The 20188-nt window shown below is 38.3% G+C and overlaps 1 protein-coding gene across 1 annotated transcript; it reads left to right on the top strand.

Annotated features, from left to right (window-relative positions):
* Positions 1-11279: 11279 nt before the first annotated feature.
* LOC110899440 (probable lysophospholipase BODYGUARD 1) lies at positions 11280-14281 on the top strand. The gene is made up of 4 exons (XM_022146331.2): positions 11280-12032; positions 12192-12520; positions 12729-12928; positions 13845-14281. The coding sequence occupies exons 1-4, from the start codon at positions 11480-11482 to the stop codon at positions 14170-14172; spliced, it is 1410 nt and encodes a 469-aa protein (XP_022002023.1). The 5' UTR covers positions 11280-11479; the 3' UTR covers positions 14173-14281.
* The last annotated feature ends 5907 nt before the right edge of the window (positions 14282-20188 follow it).

Below are 20188 nucleotides of genomic sequence, written 5' to 3' on the forward strand. Positions count from 1 at the left end.
GTATGTAACACCTAAAAGTGCGTTAAAAGAAAATGGGTTCGAGTATACTCACAGTATGTGTTTAGTAATTAAACACAGTCTTGGATTGAAGGGAGTGCGTGGGAGGTTAGCCTGAGCATAGAACAATAGCGTAAGCGTTAAACGGTGCGTAACAGAATGAGGGTTGAATGGTGATCGGTCGGATGATCATCCGGACGGATGGTCATCCGGACGGATGACCATTCGGTCGGTTGGTCATTCGATTGAGTGTGAGTGTTTGTAAAACGTTTGAACTTTTGAAGTTTTCGTTGTAGTATAAATCAAGTCATTCGATCGGATGGTCATCCGGACGGATGGCCATTCGATCGGATGGCTATTCGATTGAAAGTGATATTCTTTGAAGTTTTGTCAATTTGTTTGAATGTTGAACTTATAAAGGGCAGGTCACCAGGTCGAATAGTCATTCGATCGGATGGTCATCCGATCGGATGGCTATTCGATAGGCGATCTGATGTTTTGAAAGTCTTGTGAAATTTTCTAAGTTAAAAAGTTTGGAGTTTAACGGAGACGGCGTGACGACGTGTCAGACAACGGAAACCATACCAAGTCCAGCTCAGTCGATCGGATGGGAATCACCCCATTCGATCAGCCCAACTGTTCCTGATGAGATTTCATGTTCAACCCGTGCATCGGTCGTCTCTCCGTTGGAAATCCGTTTTCAGGCCGGTTCTCCACTAGATAATGAGTAGAGGGCCTGAATGAGTCTAGATTCCATCGGTTTTGAGTAGAAAATGAGGAAAGTTAAAGAAAAAGCATTAAAACAGTTGGAAATGTTTAGATCTCGTTGTGCTTTGAGTAAAAGATTGTGGAATTCTTTTAGATCTGGACAAATCTTGATGAGATGATGTCATACTTCAGTATTAATAAGAAACCGAGATGACGTCATCCTAAAGCGGTCCAAATCAGGTGGTTTCGCGGTGAAAATCAGTGATTCCAGTGGAGTAGAGAAGATGATGATAAAGTGTGTATTGATGATGGAAGTACAAGATTTAGGAAGAAAACTTACGAAAATGGCCTTGAATCGAGTGAAATAGTGCTTGAAAGAGACATGGAGCGTCTGGGTCGGATAGGGTTGTCACATCAGTGAACAATTGATGTGACAGGTGAGTACTTGTAGGTGAGAGAGAGATAAGGCGGTGGAGTAATGGGTCGGATGGCCATCTGATCGGATGGTCATCCGGTCGGATGACCATTCGATCGAAGGGTCATTCGATCAAACGGTTGGTGCGAGTTGGTTTTCCGACTTTCGTTTCATGTGTTGTACGTTGCGTTTGAGTGAGTTGCGAGTAAGCGTTGCGATGAGATAACCACATAACATTAAACAAGTAGTTACACAAATAACATAACGCATAAAAAGCATAAAAGTAAATCTGCGTTTCGAGTTTGCGATGCGATAGCGATGTGACAGCGTTTAACACAAACATGCGATTATTTGCGACAAAATGCGTTAAATAGTATGCGTTGTAAACTGCGTTTAATGCGATGACTGCTTTTTGAATAGTCGTTGTGAATGCATTATAAAACATTATTTAAAACATCGTTTAACCAATATATCGAATCTCGAGAGTACAAGGCGATTAAGTAAGAAAAGCAACAATTAAGCAAGCAATGATAGATCTGAATAACAACCTGACTTGACCTTGACTTTAACTTTGACTTTGACTTGGAAGGTCGGGTTATTACATTAGAGGAAAATAAGTTAAAAGTTAGGGGTGGCGAGTTACAATTCGTAAGTTAATAGTGCTATCAACCAAACGATTAAAATAGAGATTATTTAATTCAATCCTAAAACAATAGATACATATCTTTACGTGGGCTTTGTATTTTGTATCTAAAGTGTTTTTTTTATTCAACAAGCCTCTTTTATTTGGACATATAATTGGATTAGGAGTGTTAGAGGTTTTTAAAGAACTAAAAAGAATGTCATAAACAATTATAAAATAAAGAACCATGAAAATGGTCATGCAAGGAGGTAGGATGAATTTCATACATTTAACATCATTATATGATTCACCAATCACAAAACCATCAACTTTGTTGATGATTTCGGTTGGTCTTGAATATGAACTAAAAATGAAAAGTACATAAACTACTAAATCGTAAAACAACCAATAGAGTAAACTAGATGCGTACATCTCAAGCATGGAAATGTTCAAGGACGTGATGTAGCCTTGTCACTTTATGGAAGTTGTTTTGTACCAAAACATACAAGTGAAGTAGTGGAATAAGTTTGGAGAGCCGAGGCAACCATGGTACACACATTACACATACACAAGTCTTCCAACATTGAAGGTTGGAAGCTTGGAGGGTTTCAACACTTAGAACATTTTCGGCAGAATTTTAAAGAAATTTTAAGCTTGTTTCTTGGTGGAAATCAACCACAACACAAACCCACAACTATGAGCTTAGTTGGGAGCAAAGTGGATACAAGATTCCACTAAGTTTCAAGTAAAATATACATGAAATAAAAAGATACATTAAAGCAGAATTTTTATACTATTTTGGACCTCAAATGTGGTGAGGTTTCACCTTAGTTTGCCATGGAAAACTTGTGGAAACCTTTCTAGAAGTTATCCAAGTAGTTTGAAAGAAGAAAGAAGAAATGTGAAAAAAAGTGAGTGAAAACTCACTTAGAACACTTGAATGTTTTTGCCTTTCTTTGAGATATTTGAGAGGATTAGAGAACTTGAGAGAAAATTAGGTGTGTGAAAAGTGTTTAAAAGGTGGATGCTTGTATTTATAAGTGGGGATTAAGGTTTGAAAGTTAATGAAGGTGGAAGGTGATTGGAGGACAAAAGAGGTGGAAAAGGGTGTAATATGATTGACTAAAGAAGGGTGGAAGGTGATTGGAGGATAAAGGAGGTGGAAAAACGTGAAATATGATTGGCTAAAGAAGAGTGGAAGGTGATTGGAGGAGGAAGGAGGTGTAAAAGCTTTTGGTTTTGCTCATTTTTAGTCCCCACACTTTGTAACTAGGTTATCTAATGTCGTTTTCTTGTATTCTAACTTGTTATTAGGCATCTAAAGTGTGTTTTAAGTCTCGATTTTGCGTATAAAGACGTATTTAAAGATTGATGGTGTATATAACACAAATATGAAAGGTAACACGAATATGTATAAAATGAATTTCCATTATGATCGAAGCCTCGGATTACAAGATGTGATGACGACCGTATAGATGTTTATCTGTGAATGGAAGTGTGTGTTTGAAGATAGAAGGATCGATGATAAGGATGGGTGATTGGTGGATAACATCTATGGAAGTTATCGTTCGCAATTGAGGATCTGATTTACAATCTAATTAGATAAAAACAAAAATAACCTGCAAAATTAAGAACCCAAATTGTTTACAATTGATGATATTATTTACAATCAATTTACAAGATTGTAAATACCCCATCGTAAACATAACACGACTTTAGGATAATCTTGATTGAAAGAGGGGGGTTGTAATTTTATATATGACATAGGGGTAAATATGTAATTTCACAGGGTGAGTTAACAAAGATGACGAGAGGGACGCAAACTATTAAATTTTGATAACACTAGTACACAAGTTGCAAAAAAAAATAAATAAAATAAAATAAAAATAAAAAATTGGGGACTCAAATTGATCCCGCTACCAAACCACAAGGACGCAAATTATACTTTACTCGGAATCTAATGACTAAAATTAATGTTAGATATTTTAGTGTAATCGGTATCGACTTGGTGATCAAAGCGAATAATAATACACATCAAGCAAGTTAGGAGGTGCGAGAGTGCACGTTTATTTGAGTTATTGTAATTCGAAGTGTACGGGCAGAGCCCGTACTCTACGGGGGTTCCAAGGGGGCAACGCCCCCTAGGCGGGGGTCCGGGAGCAGCGCCCCTGGGAGCAGGGTACAAGGGGCGGCAGCCCCTGGCTTTGGTCGAGCTTGGAAAAAATTTATTTTGAATAAATTGCTTTAATAAAACTGTATCAGAAAATTTTATTTTCTGGAAATTGTCACATTTCGAAATGTTTAAACAATGGTAGTTTTATTGGCAGTTTTGTCTGAAAGTAGAGATAACTGCCATTAGGCAGTTACATCCAAAAAAACCCAAAATTCGTAGACAGTTTTTTATTACTATTTTCCCGGTTCAGACAAAATTTCACAGACACACACATACCCTTGTTCAATTTCTTGAAAATCAGAGTTGTATCCGCATAAATTATTCGGGTGAACCACCAAAATAATTTGATCTGAGAGTAATCACACGCCTCTCTGATCATCCGGTTTTCTGAAAGTTCTCCAACAATTAATTTATTCATACATTTTAGGAGCATGCAGATATCATTGTAAAAGTTCAAAAGGAAAAACCCAAAGAGAAAGCATAATTACTTTAAAGGTCTTGTAGTGGTAAATGCTTGAGTTTCAATCATGTTAAAATTCATTTTTTTTAAAAAGATATATAAATAAAGTCTAGAAAACTTGTTAAGTTACATCAAAACAGAAGGTAGACGGGCAACAAGCTGCGCCGCCAATCCTTTCTGAATTGCAAACCCCAACCTCCCGAACACAAACCCCTGCCCCCCTGGGGTCGAACAATTGCTGTGGATAACCCGTTCAACCCTCGTCAAGAAGTTGATGGCTTCTGGAGCTAGGGAGCCAAAAGTATCAAAGGCAAAAGGGATAAAGACATGTTGGTTCTCTGCGCAAGCTTTAGCGTGCTTATCCACTTTCTTTTATTCTGCCTTTCTTGCTGCTAGTCCAGTTACAAACCCGTTTTCCCTTAAACCAACCAAAGGGGAAACCCCCGTGAGGTCTACACAAGCATGTTTCCCCCCAGCCCAGCCAAAGACGAGCAGATCCGCTGGTCGCAGAGTAGATCTCCCTTCCATAGGGTCCGTGAGGAAATTCACAGGGTCCTCTTTCTTAGCAGAAATCCCAACTCTTCTTAAGATGTCCCCCAAAACATCTAGCACCCAGTCATGCCGATATTTAAACCCAGGGAACTCTTTACAGTGAACTGCGTGCTCCCCATATTTATCCATACAAGCTTTACGACATATCGGGCAGGTTTCATCTTCTGGGTACATAGGGATCATTAGCCGGTATTTGAGAATGGTTCTATATTCTACTGCCGACATGCATTGTCCTAACCCCTCAATTGGGATAACGGTCAAAAATTCCTGAGCATGGGGACCCTTCAGACACTCAAACACCGCCTTCTGGCGGGGTGACAAATCAAAAGCTTCTCCCAGGCTTTGAGCGATTTTGCTAAAAAGTGCATTCGCCAAAGTTTTTTGTGGCTTCGAGGGTGCGGTGTCCTTGTTAGAGAAACCGCCAATATCCAAGTCTAGGAGAGAGACATTTAAGCGTTCGAGCGCTTGTTGATAGTCTGGGTCAAGCCCGACGACCCCACCATTTCGAAGGATATGATCCTGTAGTTCCCAAGACTGAGCTCTAGACGCCACAAAGGCATAAGCCCCAACATCTCGGGCTGAGAAAAGGCCCAAACCACCTAGACGCATTGGCAAAGATGCTTGACGCCACTGGAGGTCACCAAAGAAGGGGCCGCCACCCACTACTATGTCTTCTATAGCCTTTCTAAGGCCATCATCGAACCGAGATACCGCATCCTCCATCAAATGGGGTTGACAAGTCTGTAGCCCAAAAAGCAACTTAGCAACACCCATGCATGACCTTAGCATGAGGAGTTCACATTGGGGATCCCTTAGGCAGGGTAAGAGTTTCATAAGGTCAACCGCCCCCGAGGCCCGCCGCCCTGCCAACTCTCCAATAAAGCTAGGATCCCGACTAACAGCTCCACCAAGGAGCTTAAACCCCTTCTATGGTCTACCGATCCCTCTCGGGAAAAGCCTGTCCTGAACTTTCTGGCTGTCGCATGTCGGCCAATAAACCTCTGTTTTCTTAATATTGAGATAAAGCCCTAGAGATGGCCCCTCCTCGTTGATGATGTCTAAGGCCTTAGCAACCTCAAAGGCGTTGCCGATAATCGTCCCATCATCCAAATACCAAGCATGAAATGGGAGTTTACAGCGGTTCTGAACTCGGAGAATAAGGGGGTGTAAGGCGAGGGCAAAGAGAAGGGGCCCCAAAGGATCTCCTTGTTGAACTCCGGTAGTAGCCCCAATACACTGTTACCAACATACAACCTAGCAGGCTGAGCGTAAAGAAATTGGACCCACCGATAGATTGACGGGCAACGCTGATGAACCTCTTGGAGAAAGGTTGTGCGGTCGACCGTGTTAAAAGCATTGGAGAAATCCACAGTAAGCAAGGCTAAGGAACCATCTGCATGAAACGAGTTGAGAAACCAGTTTGCACTGTGAAGTACCGCCTCTGCCCCATTTGGCATCCCCACCCCAAACTGATAGTCACCTAAGTAATGGGTCATTTCTTTCCCGACCTTCTTCATCACCACCTTGGAAACCAACCTTCGCCAAATACCCCCCACAGCAATAGGCCGAATTCCTTTATCAGGTTTCAATAAGGGGGTGAGGGGGGCCGAGGCAACAAACTCAGCAAGCACCATAGGGCAGGATCCCCCAAGCCATAAGTTAACAACTTCAGTAATGCTCGTAAGCAAACCTGAGGAAGTCACCGAGCCCTCGCCACCAATAGCATCTAACAGGTGTTGGGCCCGCATCCCGTCTCTACCGCATGATGTCCCTTTAGGAAATGATCGAATACATTTGAGCACACAATCCCCATCAACAACAAGAGTGGGTTGGGCCAAAGGGTTGGAAGGCAATGACGGGGGCGACACCACTGGGTGTTTATCGATAAGAGCTTTCAAGGTCGAATCACCTAGAGGGGCAACTCCACTAGAGCATAGGACCTTAACCGCAGCCGTGAAATGTCCATCCCTGACTTTCCGAAGACATTGCTTAATATTAGGGTCCCTTTCTTTTTCTTCCTCTTTCCTGCATTCTCCCCTAGGGGCCCCCGTCTCCCCCACGCTATCCAATAGGGAAGCGACCAAATCATCAAACCCAGACCCATCTTTCCACACTGTAAGCGCGTGCAAGATGTTACTACACTGTAGAGATTTCCTATTCCCTGATCTCCGCTCTTGTCTGGAGGATGGTCTAACCACCCGCAAGGTGCAACGCGGTAGTAAAAGCAATTGGACCCACTTGTTGACCGATCCTGGTGACGCTACCACTTTGCGCAAAAAGCACCTGTTAGGACCTAAGCAAACAACAGCCAACAACAAGGGGGAATGCTTTTAACAGTCTGAATAGGGAGGGAGAAAACACGCTCGAGGAGGTTAACATCACTCCCGAGCCTTGCTGGGTGAGGTGGATTTGTGTCAACCACCACTTGGCATGGTTTCTCGATCCCAACAATGAAATCTACAACACCCCCCGAGATCATGGCAAACGACACGACCTCATTATCATGCTTGCATCCCCTACTGAGTGTGTGCATCACCATGCACTTACCACATAACCATTTATCCCCTGCCCTAGGAACTTCTGCAACATCCATAAAAAGGTCCAGGTCCTTTGAAATAGCCTCCTTCAAAGATAGCCTTCGGTTTTCTGTCTTGAGGTGGGTGCTTTGCATGTGTTCAAATAGGCGGAAAAAACCCACAGACCCTGGTTTACCATCTTTATATTCGTGGAAAAATTTGAAAGGACAGGTCTTTAAACCACTGTCAGAGCCATGCACATGGCCGCCTGACTTAACATTCCGACCCCCCTTGTAGGAGCCATGCGCGTATGTTATCGTATGTTAACTAACGATACACCAAACTCGAGATGAGTTGTGGGGGGTAGAAAACCGGTAAAATTCTATAGAAGATGAAGGAGGGCAGCAACCGCTGGTTGCCCACCCTCTAAATGGTGTCCCACCTAACCTCTTACCCTATGCCGTGTAGTTAAAGATTAACACAATTGAATCTAAATTACAAGATCAAATCGCCTTAACCAATACCCACTCCACAAGATTGCTAAAAACAAGTTTTTTTAAAACCTTATCTTCATTGAGGCAATTGATCGAACACCTGGTGGGTCAACTTGTCATTCACAAAAAATCATTTCTATTTATGAATAAGATTAATGAATGAAGGATAATGAGATGCAGATCTTACTGATGGAATTGAAGATAGTGGAATGAAAAACGTCAACTAAAAAAATGAATAAAGAATGAAATACGGGGGCAGAAGACTTGGAAGTCAACCGCATATAGATATAAAAAGGATCGTAAAATTGAAGATGGGAAGAGGAATTAAAATTGATTAACTTTTTTCTTTCTATGTTTAACTTTTTGAAGGTTATACAACACTAGTTGTATTACTTAACTTGATCATGTTGATCCTACTATAAATTTACCGGTAATGAATACTCACCTCGGGTGGAGATACAATAGGAAGTTTATTTGGCTAGGAAGGTTAGGAAGTGATCTTGACCATCCATTAAGTTAATCAAGGGCTGAGATTAAATCAGGGAAATTGAAAGGAAGAAAAGAGGCGCGTGAGTTTGTTCAAGGGCATTCTAGTCAATCCAAGCCAATAGTTTCTCTCTCCTCCAATTCCCCCCCATTTTTTAAACGTTAATAACTCTTTCATACGACATTATTTTTTTATAAAAATTGCACCAAAAAAACAAGCGTTTTTTTATCTTTAAAACGAGTATAGTATTGGTATATTTAAAAAAAAAATTAAAACACAGTTGCGTAAAACGCAATAGAAAAATCACCAGTTACGTAAAACGCGATTAAAAAAAAAACCTAAAAAATGACATTTTTCTAAAACACAATGCACCAAAAACACAAAGAAATGACTTATTTGTAAAACGCAATGGCCAGAAAACACAAAGAAATGTCTTATTTGTAAAACGCAATGGCTAGAAAACACATAAAAATGTGTTTACCTAAAACGCAATGCACCAAAAACACATAAAAAGGTGTTTTACCTAAAACGCAATGCACCAAAAACACAAAGAAATGTCTTATTTGTAAAACGCAATGGCCAGAAAACACTTAAAAATGACTCATTCTAAAACGCAATGCACTGAAAACACCTAAAAAATGTGTTTTACCTAAAACGCAATGACTAAAAACACTTAAAAATGTGTTTTTTTCTAAAACGCAATAGCCAGAAACCACATAAAACTCTCTTATTTCTAAAACGCAATGGACACATAAAACTGTCTGTCACTGTGAACTGTCTGAATTGTCTACGAATTACTGTCTTCGAAATGAGCCAATTTCTGGAAAATAATTTTTCTGATGCATTCAACCCCAGCCAGGGGCTCTGCCCCTTGGACCCCGCCAGGGGCTGCCGCCCCTGGGACCCCGCTACCAGGGGCTGCCGCCCCCGGACCCCCGCCAAGATCGTAAAACGCAATGACTAAATAAAAAACCCAAATCGTGAAAATGAAATTAAAGAATTTCTTACATGGATCGAAGCCGATTTCTTCATCAATTGACGAAATTTGAAAGATAGAAACACTTATCAACGCTTGAATCGAACGAATCGAGTGATTATCTCCAAAATCACCGGAAAAAAAGAGATTTTTTTTATGAAATTAAACTGAGTTTTCTTCAAAAAAAAGCTGAAGAACACGTTGATGGGGTTTTGAATCATTGATTGGTGATGAAAATCGCACTATAATATAGTGATTATTGAGATAGAAAGTGAAGAAATGGTTGAAGATTGTGGGTTTTGAAAATGGTGGGTTTTGAAGTTACTGGGTTTTGAAAAAGGAAGAAGAAGGAGTTGGATTGACTAAAATACCATTTTTATTTATTTTAAATGTTGCCACATGTTATAATCATATGACTTCCTAACCTTCCTAGCCAAAATTAACTTTCTATTTAATCTTTTCCCTTCTCACCTATAGCAATTTGTGTTCACAAGTTTTAACGGTTGACAGGTTCAACAAAATAAGGTGTTCGGCTGACTGCTAAATGGTTTGTGAATAATGGAAATTTGTTTCTTGACAAGTCAGTCACTTGGCGGTTCAACCCCCACCAACATTTCCCCCCTTTTCTTTCTCTTTCTTTTGCCGATTAATGCTCTCATTTATTGTTTACAACACACTTGCAAATTCACACGCTTTTCTTAACCCATATATATATGGTTCATTCCTCTTGCCAGTTGTCTCTCTCTCACACACATATACAATAATACATACACAATTACACACCCACTCACACACATATACAATAATACATACATCATTACACACCCAATATCAATACTATAGTAAAACAGTGTATATGTGATAATGTTAATATTTTATAAATTAAAAAAAAAAAACTATAACTATGCTATATTCAAATTAAACAAAATAAAATACTCGTTTTTGTAGTGTAAAATAAAATATACTAGCGTATGAAAAATTTATGATCGTTTAAAAATCGTGAAAAAAGTTGGTTTTAAAGTCAATAATATTTTTTAAAGCATTGTATCATATGTTATAAAAATTGTAATTATTTCAAGTATTAAAATGATGTAAATTACTTTCTTGTTCTCCTTATATGTGTTATAATATAATAAAGATAAATTTCAAGTATTAAAATGATGTAAATTACTTTCTTGTTCTCCGAGTTATAATATAATAAAGATAATATAAGAGAACAAAAAAAGGTAATATTATATAATTTTAAACTTTAAGTAATGCAATTTTTAAAAATATATGGAACAATATTTTTTAAACATATTATTAAATTTTAAATCAATTTTCCTATGATTTTAAACGATTATAACTTTTTTATACGTTAATATTTTTTTTCATAATAAAAACGGAGCATTTTGTTCTTTTTAACTTGAATATGATAATATTATAGTTTTTTTTTTCAATTAAAAAAATACATATTACATATTCAATGTACCAATGGGGTGGTGATCCATCGCTAAAGACAAAACCTTTAAACACCTAAGGATGGAGAAGTCTTGGGTTCAAGACAACAGAAATTAAAAAGAAATTTACCGTCAAAAAAACGAAATCAATGTCTGTGTTACCACCCACATCTGGCAAACACATGCATGGGCGACGCTTTTAAGGGGCGCGAGGTGGCGGCGACCGACCCCCCCGAACTTTTCGCTCAGTAGTGGAGAGTATGTAGTTTTTGTATAGAATTTTTTGGTATATACGTTTTCGACCCCCGTTTTATAGAAATTTTTAGGTATATACGTTTTCGACTCTCCGGTCAGAAATCTCAAGCTTCGCCACTGAACACATGAATATATATATATATATATGCATATACACGCCCAATATCACATAATATACAGTTACATTTCTGTATAGTTAATAACCCAACTCCCATCAGTCATCACCCACCTTCAGTCTTGCCTTCATCCACTTCGATTACATCCACATTTCCCTTTCGGTTTTTGATTCTTTTGCTAACCACAAAATGCTCACTTAGTAACCTTCGCCCTCCACATACAAGTACTTGGTTTAAATTTAAACCCCATCTATAAATTCAGGTGGATTATGGTCAGGATAGAACTACTAGCGTGTCTCATGGGGAACACTACAAGATCTGTTTTTCGCTTCGCGGGGAAGTTAACCAATGACTTGTTGAGTTTTCTCGTGTTTTGTATGCTTGATGTTCTTGATATTGTTTTGTGTTATGTGTACAAGATTGTTGATTTCTTTGTGGAGGATGAATGGAAGCCGTGTTATTGTTCGTCTCCAAAAGAGGCGATCATTAACACGGGTAACATTTTGGTGAAGGAGAAGGGAGAGGCGGAGAAGATTGTTTGTGTTACTTCTAACAAGTTGCAGCTTGAGGAGATATCGGATACGCTTTATTCGCGGCCTTCGTTGGTGGTGGAAGTGTCGAAAACCACGGTGAAAAGGCGGAATGTGGTTGTTAGTAAACCGGTTGGTCAATCACCATTTGTGGTGGAAATGCTTCAAGAGAAGATTGGTGGACATAGATCGCACCCTGTCCCACGATGGTCGGATTGCGATTGTGAGACGTGTAACTCGTGGTTGAATTCGTGTAAAGATACTCTCTTTGTTCATATGGAAGGCCGGAAAGGTTAGTAAATGATTTGATCTTATTATGTTATGTGGGGTCTGATTAGGAGTAGTCTCTCTGTTTTCTCTCTAAATAGACAGAAAAACTCGTCTTCTCTTACAAACCTTACTTTTTGACAATGATATTACTGGGTATGTTTGTTTGTTTGTTTTGTTGTAGATAACATTAACGAGAATGTATTGTTTATTCACGGGTTTATATCGTCATCTGCATTTTGGACGGAGACATTGTTCCCTAACTTCTCGAGATCGATCAAATCAAAATACAGATTATTCGCAATCGATCTTTTAGGGTTTGGCAAAAGCCCGAAGCCTCATGAGTCGCTCTACACGATGAAGGAGCATTTGGACATGATCGAGAGGTCGGTTATTGAACCCAACAAGGTCGAATCATTTCACATTGTGGCGCATTCCCTAGGGTGCATTCTAGCGCTCGCCCTCGCCGTTAAATACCCAAAGTCAGTCAAGTCAATAACCTTACTCGCACCGGTAATGGATCAACCTTTTTTTAGTTTTCACTCACACACAGGGGCGGAACCAAGCGGAGACAAGAGGGTCACTCCCAGCCACCAGAATTTGTTGGATATTTTATATATAATATTTTTAACTAAAAAGTTATGGTTCTGCCCGTATGACCACGCACACGCACACACGAATGGTTGTTGGTTATCTTATTTCAAAATATTTGTATGGTTAGCCATATTTTCCAGCACCAAAAGGCGAAGAGGCGACACAATATATGATGCGAAAGGTGGCGCCACGACAGGTGTGGCCGTTGATCGCTTTCGGGGCATCAATGGCTTGTTGGTACGAGCATGTTAGCCGGACAATTTGCTTGCTGATCTGCAAGCACCATCGTACATGGGAATTTCTAACCAAACTCATCACCAGAAACAGGTATAATTAACTCTAGACTTCTTAATTCTCCGTTACTCGCCATTACAGTGCACTGAATTTGATTTAACGGCGGTAGTACTGTCATCCATATTTGACTTCGTAAACTATTCCTTAAATTTCAGAAAATAAATATAAAAATAAAATGTAAAATTTTGTAATAAAATCTCATCAATTCTTGCCTTAATTGTCCCAGCATCTAATATCATTTATAAAATCTTCATGTGTGTCACAAGACGACTCTGAGACCAATAAATGAATTTCTGAGGAAACTGTTATTAACATGTGTTACAAAAACCCAAAAATTGTAAAATTTTAAAATTTACAATAGGTTTATTATTAATAACTATATTTTTATATACGTATAATAAGTTATAGTATTTTTTATCGTATGAACCCGTTAATAACTCTGATGATTTGGTTACTTGTTGATCAAAGTTGTTAAGCTTTAATAACTAACAGGTGATTTGTATCTTGTTAAAATTAAGTTATGTATAAGGAATAAATTAGTTTTATTAATTTTTACGCTTACATAATATGAAAACAATGGAAATGTATTCTTGATTTAAAAATAAAATTATGAAATCAAAATATTTGTTTGGCTACACTACAACTATAAACTACCTTTTTAATGCACATTAAATAATTCATGCATTGGGCACAATAACATTGTATTTATTCCTAACCAAATTCTATATCTAGCTTTGAGTGACAATCTAATTCTTTACAAAGATTAATTAAGGACATTAAATTCATGCATTGGGCACAATAACGCTGTATTTATTCCTAACCAAATTCTATATCTAGCTTTGAGTGACAATCTAATTCTTTATAACGATTTTTTAAGACATTAATATATTTAATTTGTTAATAAATTTTTTAAACATATATCATGATGGAATGATTTTTTTTTACATAGGATAAGGACGTACTTAATCGAAGGATTCTGCTGTCACACACATAATGCTGCATGGCACACCCTTCACAATGTTATATGTGGGACGGCCTCAAAAATCGAAGGGTACTTGGACATGGTTCAAAACCACTTAAACTGTAGCGTGAATGTGTTTCATGGTCAAGACGACGAGCTCATCCCAGTTGAATGTAGTGATAATGTCAAGACCAAAGTCCCTCGAGCAAATGTTAGGGTTGTTGAGAAGAAGGATCATATCACTATCGTCGTTGGACGTCAAAAAGCCTTTGCTAGAGAACTAGAACAAATTTGGAAGACCGCGAGAAACAGTTAATCACTTGACTTGGTGGCATTTGGTAGATCTAGTAAATCTTTATTTTTCCATTATTTGTCTTTTTAGAAGAACAAAAGCAAACTCACATTTAAGATTAGCAAAAAAAAAATAATTAATCTCTCAAAGAAAATCCATCCAAACCAAGAAATTGGATGAATCAATACTAGTAGCATATAACTAGTTAGGTCTTCTCAATTGTTATATGATGTATTCGTATCTTATTTTGGTTTTAAACGGAGTTTTTCACTTTTAGAAAACTTGTATCTATAAACATACATATCTATAAATATTAACCATATATATTTTGCTTGAGGTTAAAGAAGTTTTATCTTTAATACTTCTTCAATATTATTTTCTAATAAATAAAATTCCCTATATCTACAACATTAGGTTTTTATGTACGTGCATTCGAATAGTAATTAATTGTAAAGCTAGTTTCTTTACACTAAAAAGATGGGACACTTTAATTTTGGTACCAATTATATTGTCTTGTGTTTGCTGGATATAATGTTGTGAAATTTAATGGGCACAACCATAAACATGTTGCTTCTTTAATACTTCCCTTAAATGTTTCTTACTTTCATTGATGTTCTTTTATGTCACTTTCTAGTTTCAAATCTACCTTTTGGGACCAAATTAGGCATCAGATACGGCTCAAATTTTGTTTCGGTTATGATCCTATCTTCAATCTTCGTCGATTTATCAAAACTTAGGGCGTGTCTTGAATTATTACACGATTGTCTTTCCGTAACGATCATCCAGTTTTGGTGACTTTACATTTGATGTAGTACGCTTGTGATAAGGTTGGGTCTTTCATCATGGATTTTTCTGCCCAAATTGTGATCATTTGACAAGGAAATATTTCCCAAAATGGTAAAGATACGAGAGAAAATTAAAATGCAAACAAAATTAGAAAAAAGTTGGTAAAGGATGAGACTCGTGAATTGTAATATACCATGAAACAAGACGTTTAACTAACCATGTACCACATTTCATATTCTTGTTATTATTATTAGTATTAGTATTATAACAATAATAATAATAAACAAGTATATAGGACCTGCGTTTTACAGCGAGATTGTTAGATCGAATGAAAAGTAAATATAAAAACATTAAATCACACACACTTGTTGCGTGTTTTAACGTGCAAAAATTAGTCTGAAACGTTAAGATAGAAAATAATAACTAAGTTGACTTAGAACCCGCACGTTACGATGACACAGTTAAACGGAAAAAATACATAAAAACGTTGAACCACACACACATGTTGCAATGTGTTAACTCGAAATTTTTGATCGAAATTTAAAACGAAAAATTTGTAAAAGAGGAAAAGTAGAGACCAAAGTTGGAAGTGTAAAAGTGTTGGATTAAAAATGAAAAATAAATTTGTTAAAGATGAAAATTATAAGGGTTAAAAGTAAAAAATGAATAGCAAAAGACGTTGAACCACGGACGCGCAGTCACACCCCAACAGATAGCGGAAATGTCGGAGTGAGACAAAAACGAGATTGCAAGAGACTTTATGACGGCTAGTTGTGATAAGTATTTAAAATAACGATTCTTTCATTTCATGCTAAAGGTAATACATCGTTTCAAAAGGAAAATACAACATTTGGAACATAACAAATTAACAACAAAAGATGAATTTAAACTAGGTGCATTTTTAGTCCATCCTACTAATTTTTCTTTAACGCATCAACATCAAGCTCCAACAACATATATTAAAGTAACATGTCAACACAAAAGAATTGGTGAGCATACAAGTTTAGTGTACTAGCATATGTATAAAATAATTTAACAAGATCCACATGGCAAAAACGTATACTAAGGCATAACATATCATGAACTAGCATGCATCACATACGTGTCAATCCAAAGATTCCACTAGCGTAATCTTGTCGTCTCAACGACAAGACCGTTTGTATGATTACTTAACATAGACCCCAACAAGGGTGGTGTGCTACTCTTATAGCGCTATACAAGTTAAGGTAGGCTCGTACGAAGTTAATGACAAAGTATAGTGCAAGAATGGATTCTAGCATGCATGTATTCCTAAAGTATAAACATATAAAGCATGTCTTAACCGATTCGTTTGTATGAATAAAGTATTAGCATAAGTGTGATTATGTGAGTTTTAATATGGTATTTATATTGCACCCGAAAGTGTGAAAACGGAAAAAGGGGTCATGTATACTCACGGTTTGCATAGAGATTCCACGTAAGTGAGTTGGATGAGTTCTTGAGGTTGGAACACCGAAGTTACCCTAAAAGGAAACGGGGGTGTGTGAGTTATGGATTTGATTAACGGATTGGATTCGGATTTTAAAAGTTAACGTATATGAAATGAGAATGGTCATGCAATGAGATATGATGAATTCTATCCATTTAACCTCATTATATGATTTATCAAAGCACAAAATCATCAACTTAGTTGATGATTTAGGTTGGTCATGAGTATGAACTACAAATGAAATTTCATAATCTCCTAAATCTTAAAACAACCAAGTGCATCAAGCTAGATGCAATCATCCCAAACATGGAGAGTGTTTGGGGACGTGAAGTAGCCTTATCCCTTTGCTGGAAATTGCTTTGAGATTTAGTGTATGAATCTAAGCTAATGTTTAAACAAGTGAGGTAATGGAACAAGGTTGTAGAGCCAAAGCTTCCATGGTTCACACCTTCACCAAACACACAAGTCTTTCAACATTGAAGTTTGAAAGTTTGGATTGTTCCAACACTTTTAAAGTCACTAGGGACTTTTAGGGAAAAATTTTAGGGAGATTTTAAGCCTCATTTCTTGAGGAAATCAACCAAAACACAAACCCACAACTCTGAGTTTAGTTGGGAGCAAGGTTGGTGTAAGTTTCCATCAAATTTCAAGCATTATATACATGAAACAAAAAGATAAAACAAAACAGAATTTATGACTACTTTGGACCTCAAATGTGGCGAGGTTCCACCTTAGTTTGCCATGGCAAACTTGTGGAAACCTTCCTAGAGGTTATCCAAGTAGTTTGAAAGAAGAAATGAAGAAGAATGGTGAAGAAAAGTTTGTGAAAACTCACGTAGAAGGTGGGAGGAAAGTGTTTAGGAGGTGAGGAAGACACTTATTTATAAGGTGGGATTAGGTTTTAGGTAACAAATGAAGTTAGGTGGTAGCTGGGAGTTGAGAAAAGTGGAAAAGGAGTTTTTTTAAACACATTCTGCTCAAAAGCTGTGTTGAATCCCATCACCAACTCCGTCCCGCGAAGGTGTCCACGAAGGTGGCACTTTCGTGCACCTTCGCGTGTGTGTTTGGAAGGCGAAGGTGGCCACGAAGGTCACCTTCGTGTGTTTGGAAGGTGAAGGTGGCCACGAAGGTCACCGTCATGCACTTTCGGCCTTTGGGCTGGATTTTGGGTTATGGGCTTTTGCTTTAGTGTATTCTTAGTATGTGTATCGTGTGTAAACATAGTATGAGTATATTGTATGCATGTATGATACTATTGAGCATTTATAAGAATCGGTTTCCCACATAAGCATGTAATTTGATGATGTATCGCGCACCTAATAAGTTTATGTATAACATGTGTATGTATGCAAAGGTATTTCCATTATGGTCAATGTCTCGAAATTACAAGGGTTGGAAATAGAATACGAATACAATCTTGCAAAAAATAGAAATACGAATATAACTTTCTAAATAAGGAAACTACATAAAAGCGAAGCGTTACAGTTTCCCCTATTTAAGAAAAATTTGTCCCAAAATTTATTCAAGAGGAAGACTCAACGAATAAGTGTGGATACTTGGTCTTCATATCACTCTCAAGTTCCCAAGTAAATTCAGCACCGCGTTTTCCTTTCCATCGAATCTTGACTATGGGAATTCGACTACGCCTAAGCTGCTTGGTTCCTCGGTCCATGATTTCGACCGGTTTTTTGACGAAGTGTAATACTCATTGATTTGTAAATCGTCGAGTGGAACTTGAAGTCCTTCTTTGGCTAAGAACTTTTTGTGGTTGGACACAAGAAACATGGGACGAACGTTGTTGAGCTCTTGAGGTAATTCCAGTCGGTACGCCACCTTGCCAATCCTTTCGAGAATCTTGAAAAGACCTACGAAGCGAGGGGTGAGCTTCCCATTCTTTCCAAAACGAACGACTCCTTTCCAAGGGGATCCCTTAAGGAGTGCGTGATCACCAACGTTGAATTCCAAGGGTTTGTGTCGTTTGTCGGCGTAACTCTTTTGTCGACTTTTAGACTTGAGTAGGTTATCGTGAATCAGTATAATCTTGTCCATCGTCTCTTGTATGAGATCGGGACCAGTGATTTGTGTGTCTCCAATCTCGTGCCAACAAATAGGAGAACGACACTTACGACCATACAAGGCTTCGAATGGAGCCATTTAAATACTAGCGTGGTAGCTATTATTGCACGAGAATTCTACCAAACGTAAGTGTATATCCTAGTTGTCACCAAAATCGATTACGCATGAATGAAGCATGTCCTCGAGAGTTTGGATAGTACGCTTGGTTTGTCCATCCGATTGAGGATGAAAAGCTGTACTAAGATTGAGTTGAGTGCCAAGAGCGGTTTGAAATGTTTACCAAAGCCGAGAAGTGAAACGACTATATTGGTCTGAAATGATGTTGGCGGGAATACCTTGTTGCAAATGATCTCATTAGTGTAGATACGAGCTAATTTCTCAACTTGTTAATCTTCACGAATGGGGAGGAAGTGAGCGGATTTGGTCAAACGATCAATAATCACCCAAATGTTATCATGACCGGATGAAGTTCGAGGGAATTTGGTGATGAAGTCCATTGCTATACTCTCCCATTTCCAGACTGGAATTTCTGGTTGTTCAAGTAAGCCTGAAGGACGTTGATGTTTGGCTTTCACCTTGGAATACGTGAGACATTTGGACACGTAAGTTGCGATATCTCTCTTCATACCAGGCCACCAATAGGTTTGGCGGAGGTCTTGGTACATCTTTTCGGCACCGGGGTGAATAAAGTATCAAGCCTTGTGTGCCTTTTTCAAGAGGTCACGGATGTTGTCACGGTTCGGAATCCAAATGTGATCGAGGTAGTAAAGAATACCGTTGGATTTGGATACGAGTTATCTTTTGACACCATGCTTCATCTCGTCATACAAGTTATCCTCATTGCCGGATGAGTACTGTGCCTCGTGAATACAGTTTTGAATGTCGTTTTGGGTTTGGAAGCTACAAATACTCTTCACATGAGTTTTTCAAGTAGGGGCATCAGTCATGACATTCGCCTTACCGGGGTGGTAGCGAATCTCGCAATCATAGTCGTTGAACAACTCCACCCATCTGCTTTGATGCATGTTGAGTTCCTTTTGTTTAAAGATATGTTGAAGGCTCTTATGGTCGGTGAAGACCACACACTTGGAACCATAAAGGTAGGGTCGCCAAATCTTTAACGCAAAAACAACCGCACCAAGTTCAACGTCATGGGTAGCGTAGTTCTTTTCGTGTATTTTGAGTTGTCTCGAAGCGTAGGCGATAACCTTGTCTCGTTACAAAAGAACACAACTGAGACCTTGGTTAGACGCATCGTAATACACAACGAAATCATTGTTACCATCGGGTAAAGTGAGAATAGGAGCATTGCAAAGAAAGTCCTTGAGTGTTTGGAAAGACTCCTTTTGTTCGTACCCCACACAAAAGGTTTATCTTTTTGGGTTAACGAGGTGAGTGGAACGACTATTTTTGAGAAGTCGGAGATGAACCAACGATACTACCCCTCAATCCAAGGAAGGAACGAATCTCGAAAGGTGATTTCAGTGCTATCCAATTCTTGATGGCTTCGATTTTAGCGGGATCAACGTGAATACCTTTCTCATTCACGACGTGACCGAGAAATTGAACTTCTTTTGGCCAAAATTCACACTTGGAGAATTTGGCATATAATTGTTTGGTACGAAGGAGTTCTAGGATTAGACGTAAGTGTCGCTCGTATTCGGCTTGGGTTTTGGAACAGATAAGGATACCATCTATGAATATGATTAC

This window comes from Helianthus annuus, chromosome 13, assembly GCF_002127325.2.
Source record: "Helianthus annuus cultivar XRQ/B chromosome 13, HanXRQr2.0-SUNRISE, whole genome shotgun sequence".
Lineage (NCBI taxonomy): Eukaryota > Viridiplantae > Streptophyta > Magnoliopsida > Asterales > Asteraceae > Helianthus > Helianthus annuus.

Coding starts and splice junctions, on each gene's coding strand:
- LOC110899440 (XM_022146331.2), top strand. CDS start 11,480: ATGGTCAGGATAGAACTACTAGCGTGTCTCATGGGGAACACTACAAGA. Junction 12,521..12,728: donor CAATAACCTTACTCGCACCG/GTAATGGATCAA, acceptor TTGTATGGTTAG/CCATATTTTCCAGCACCAAA. Junction 12,929..13,844: donor AAACTCATCACCAGAAACAG/GTATAATTAACT, acceptor TTTTTTACATAG/GATAAGGACGTACTTAATCG.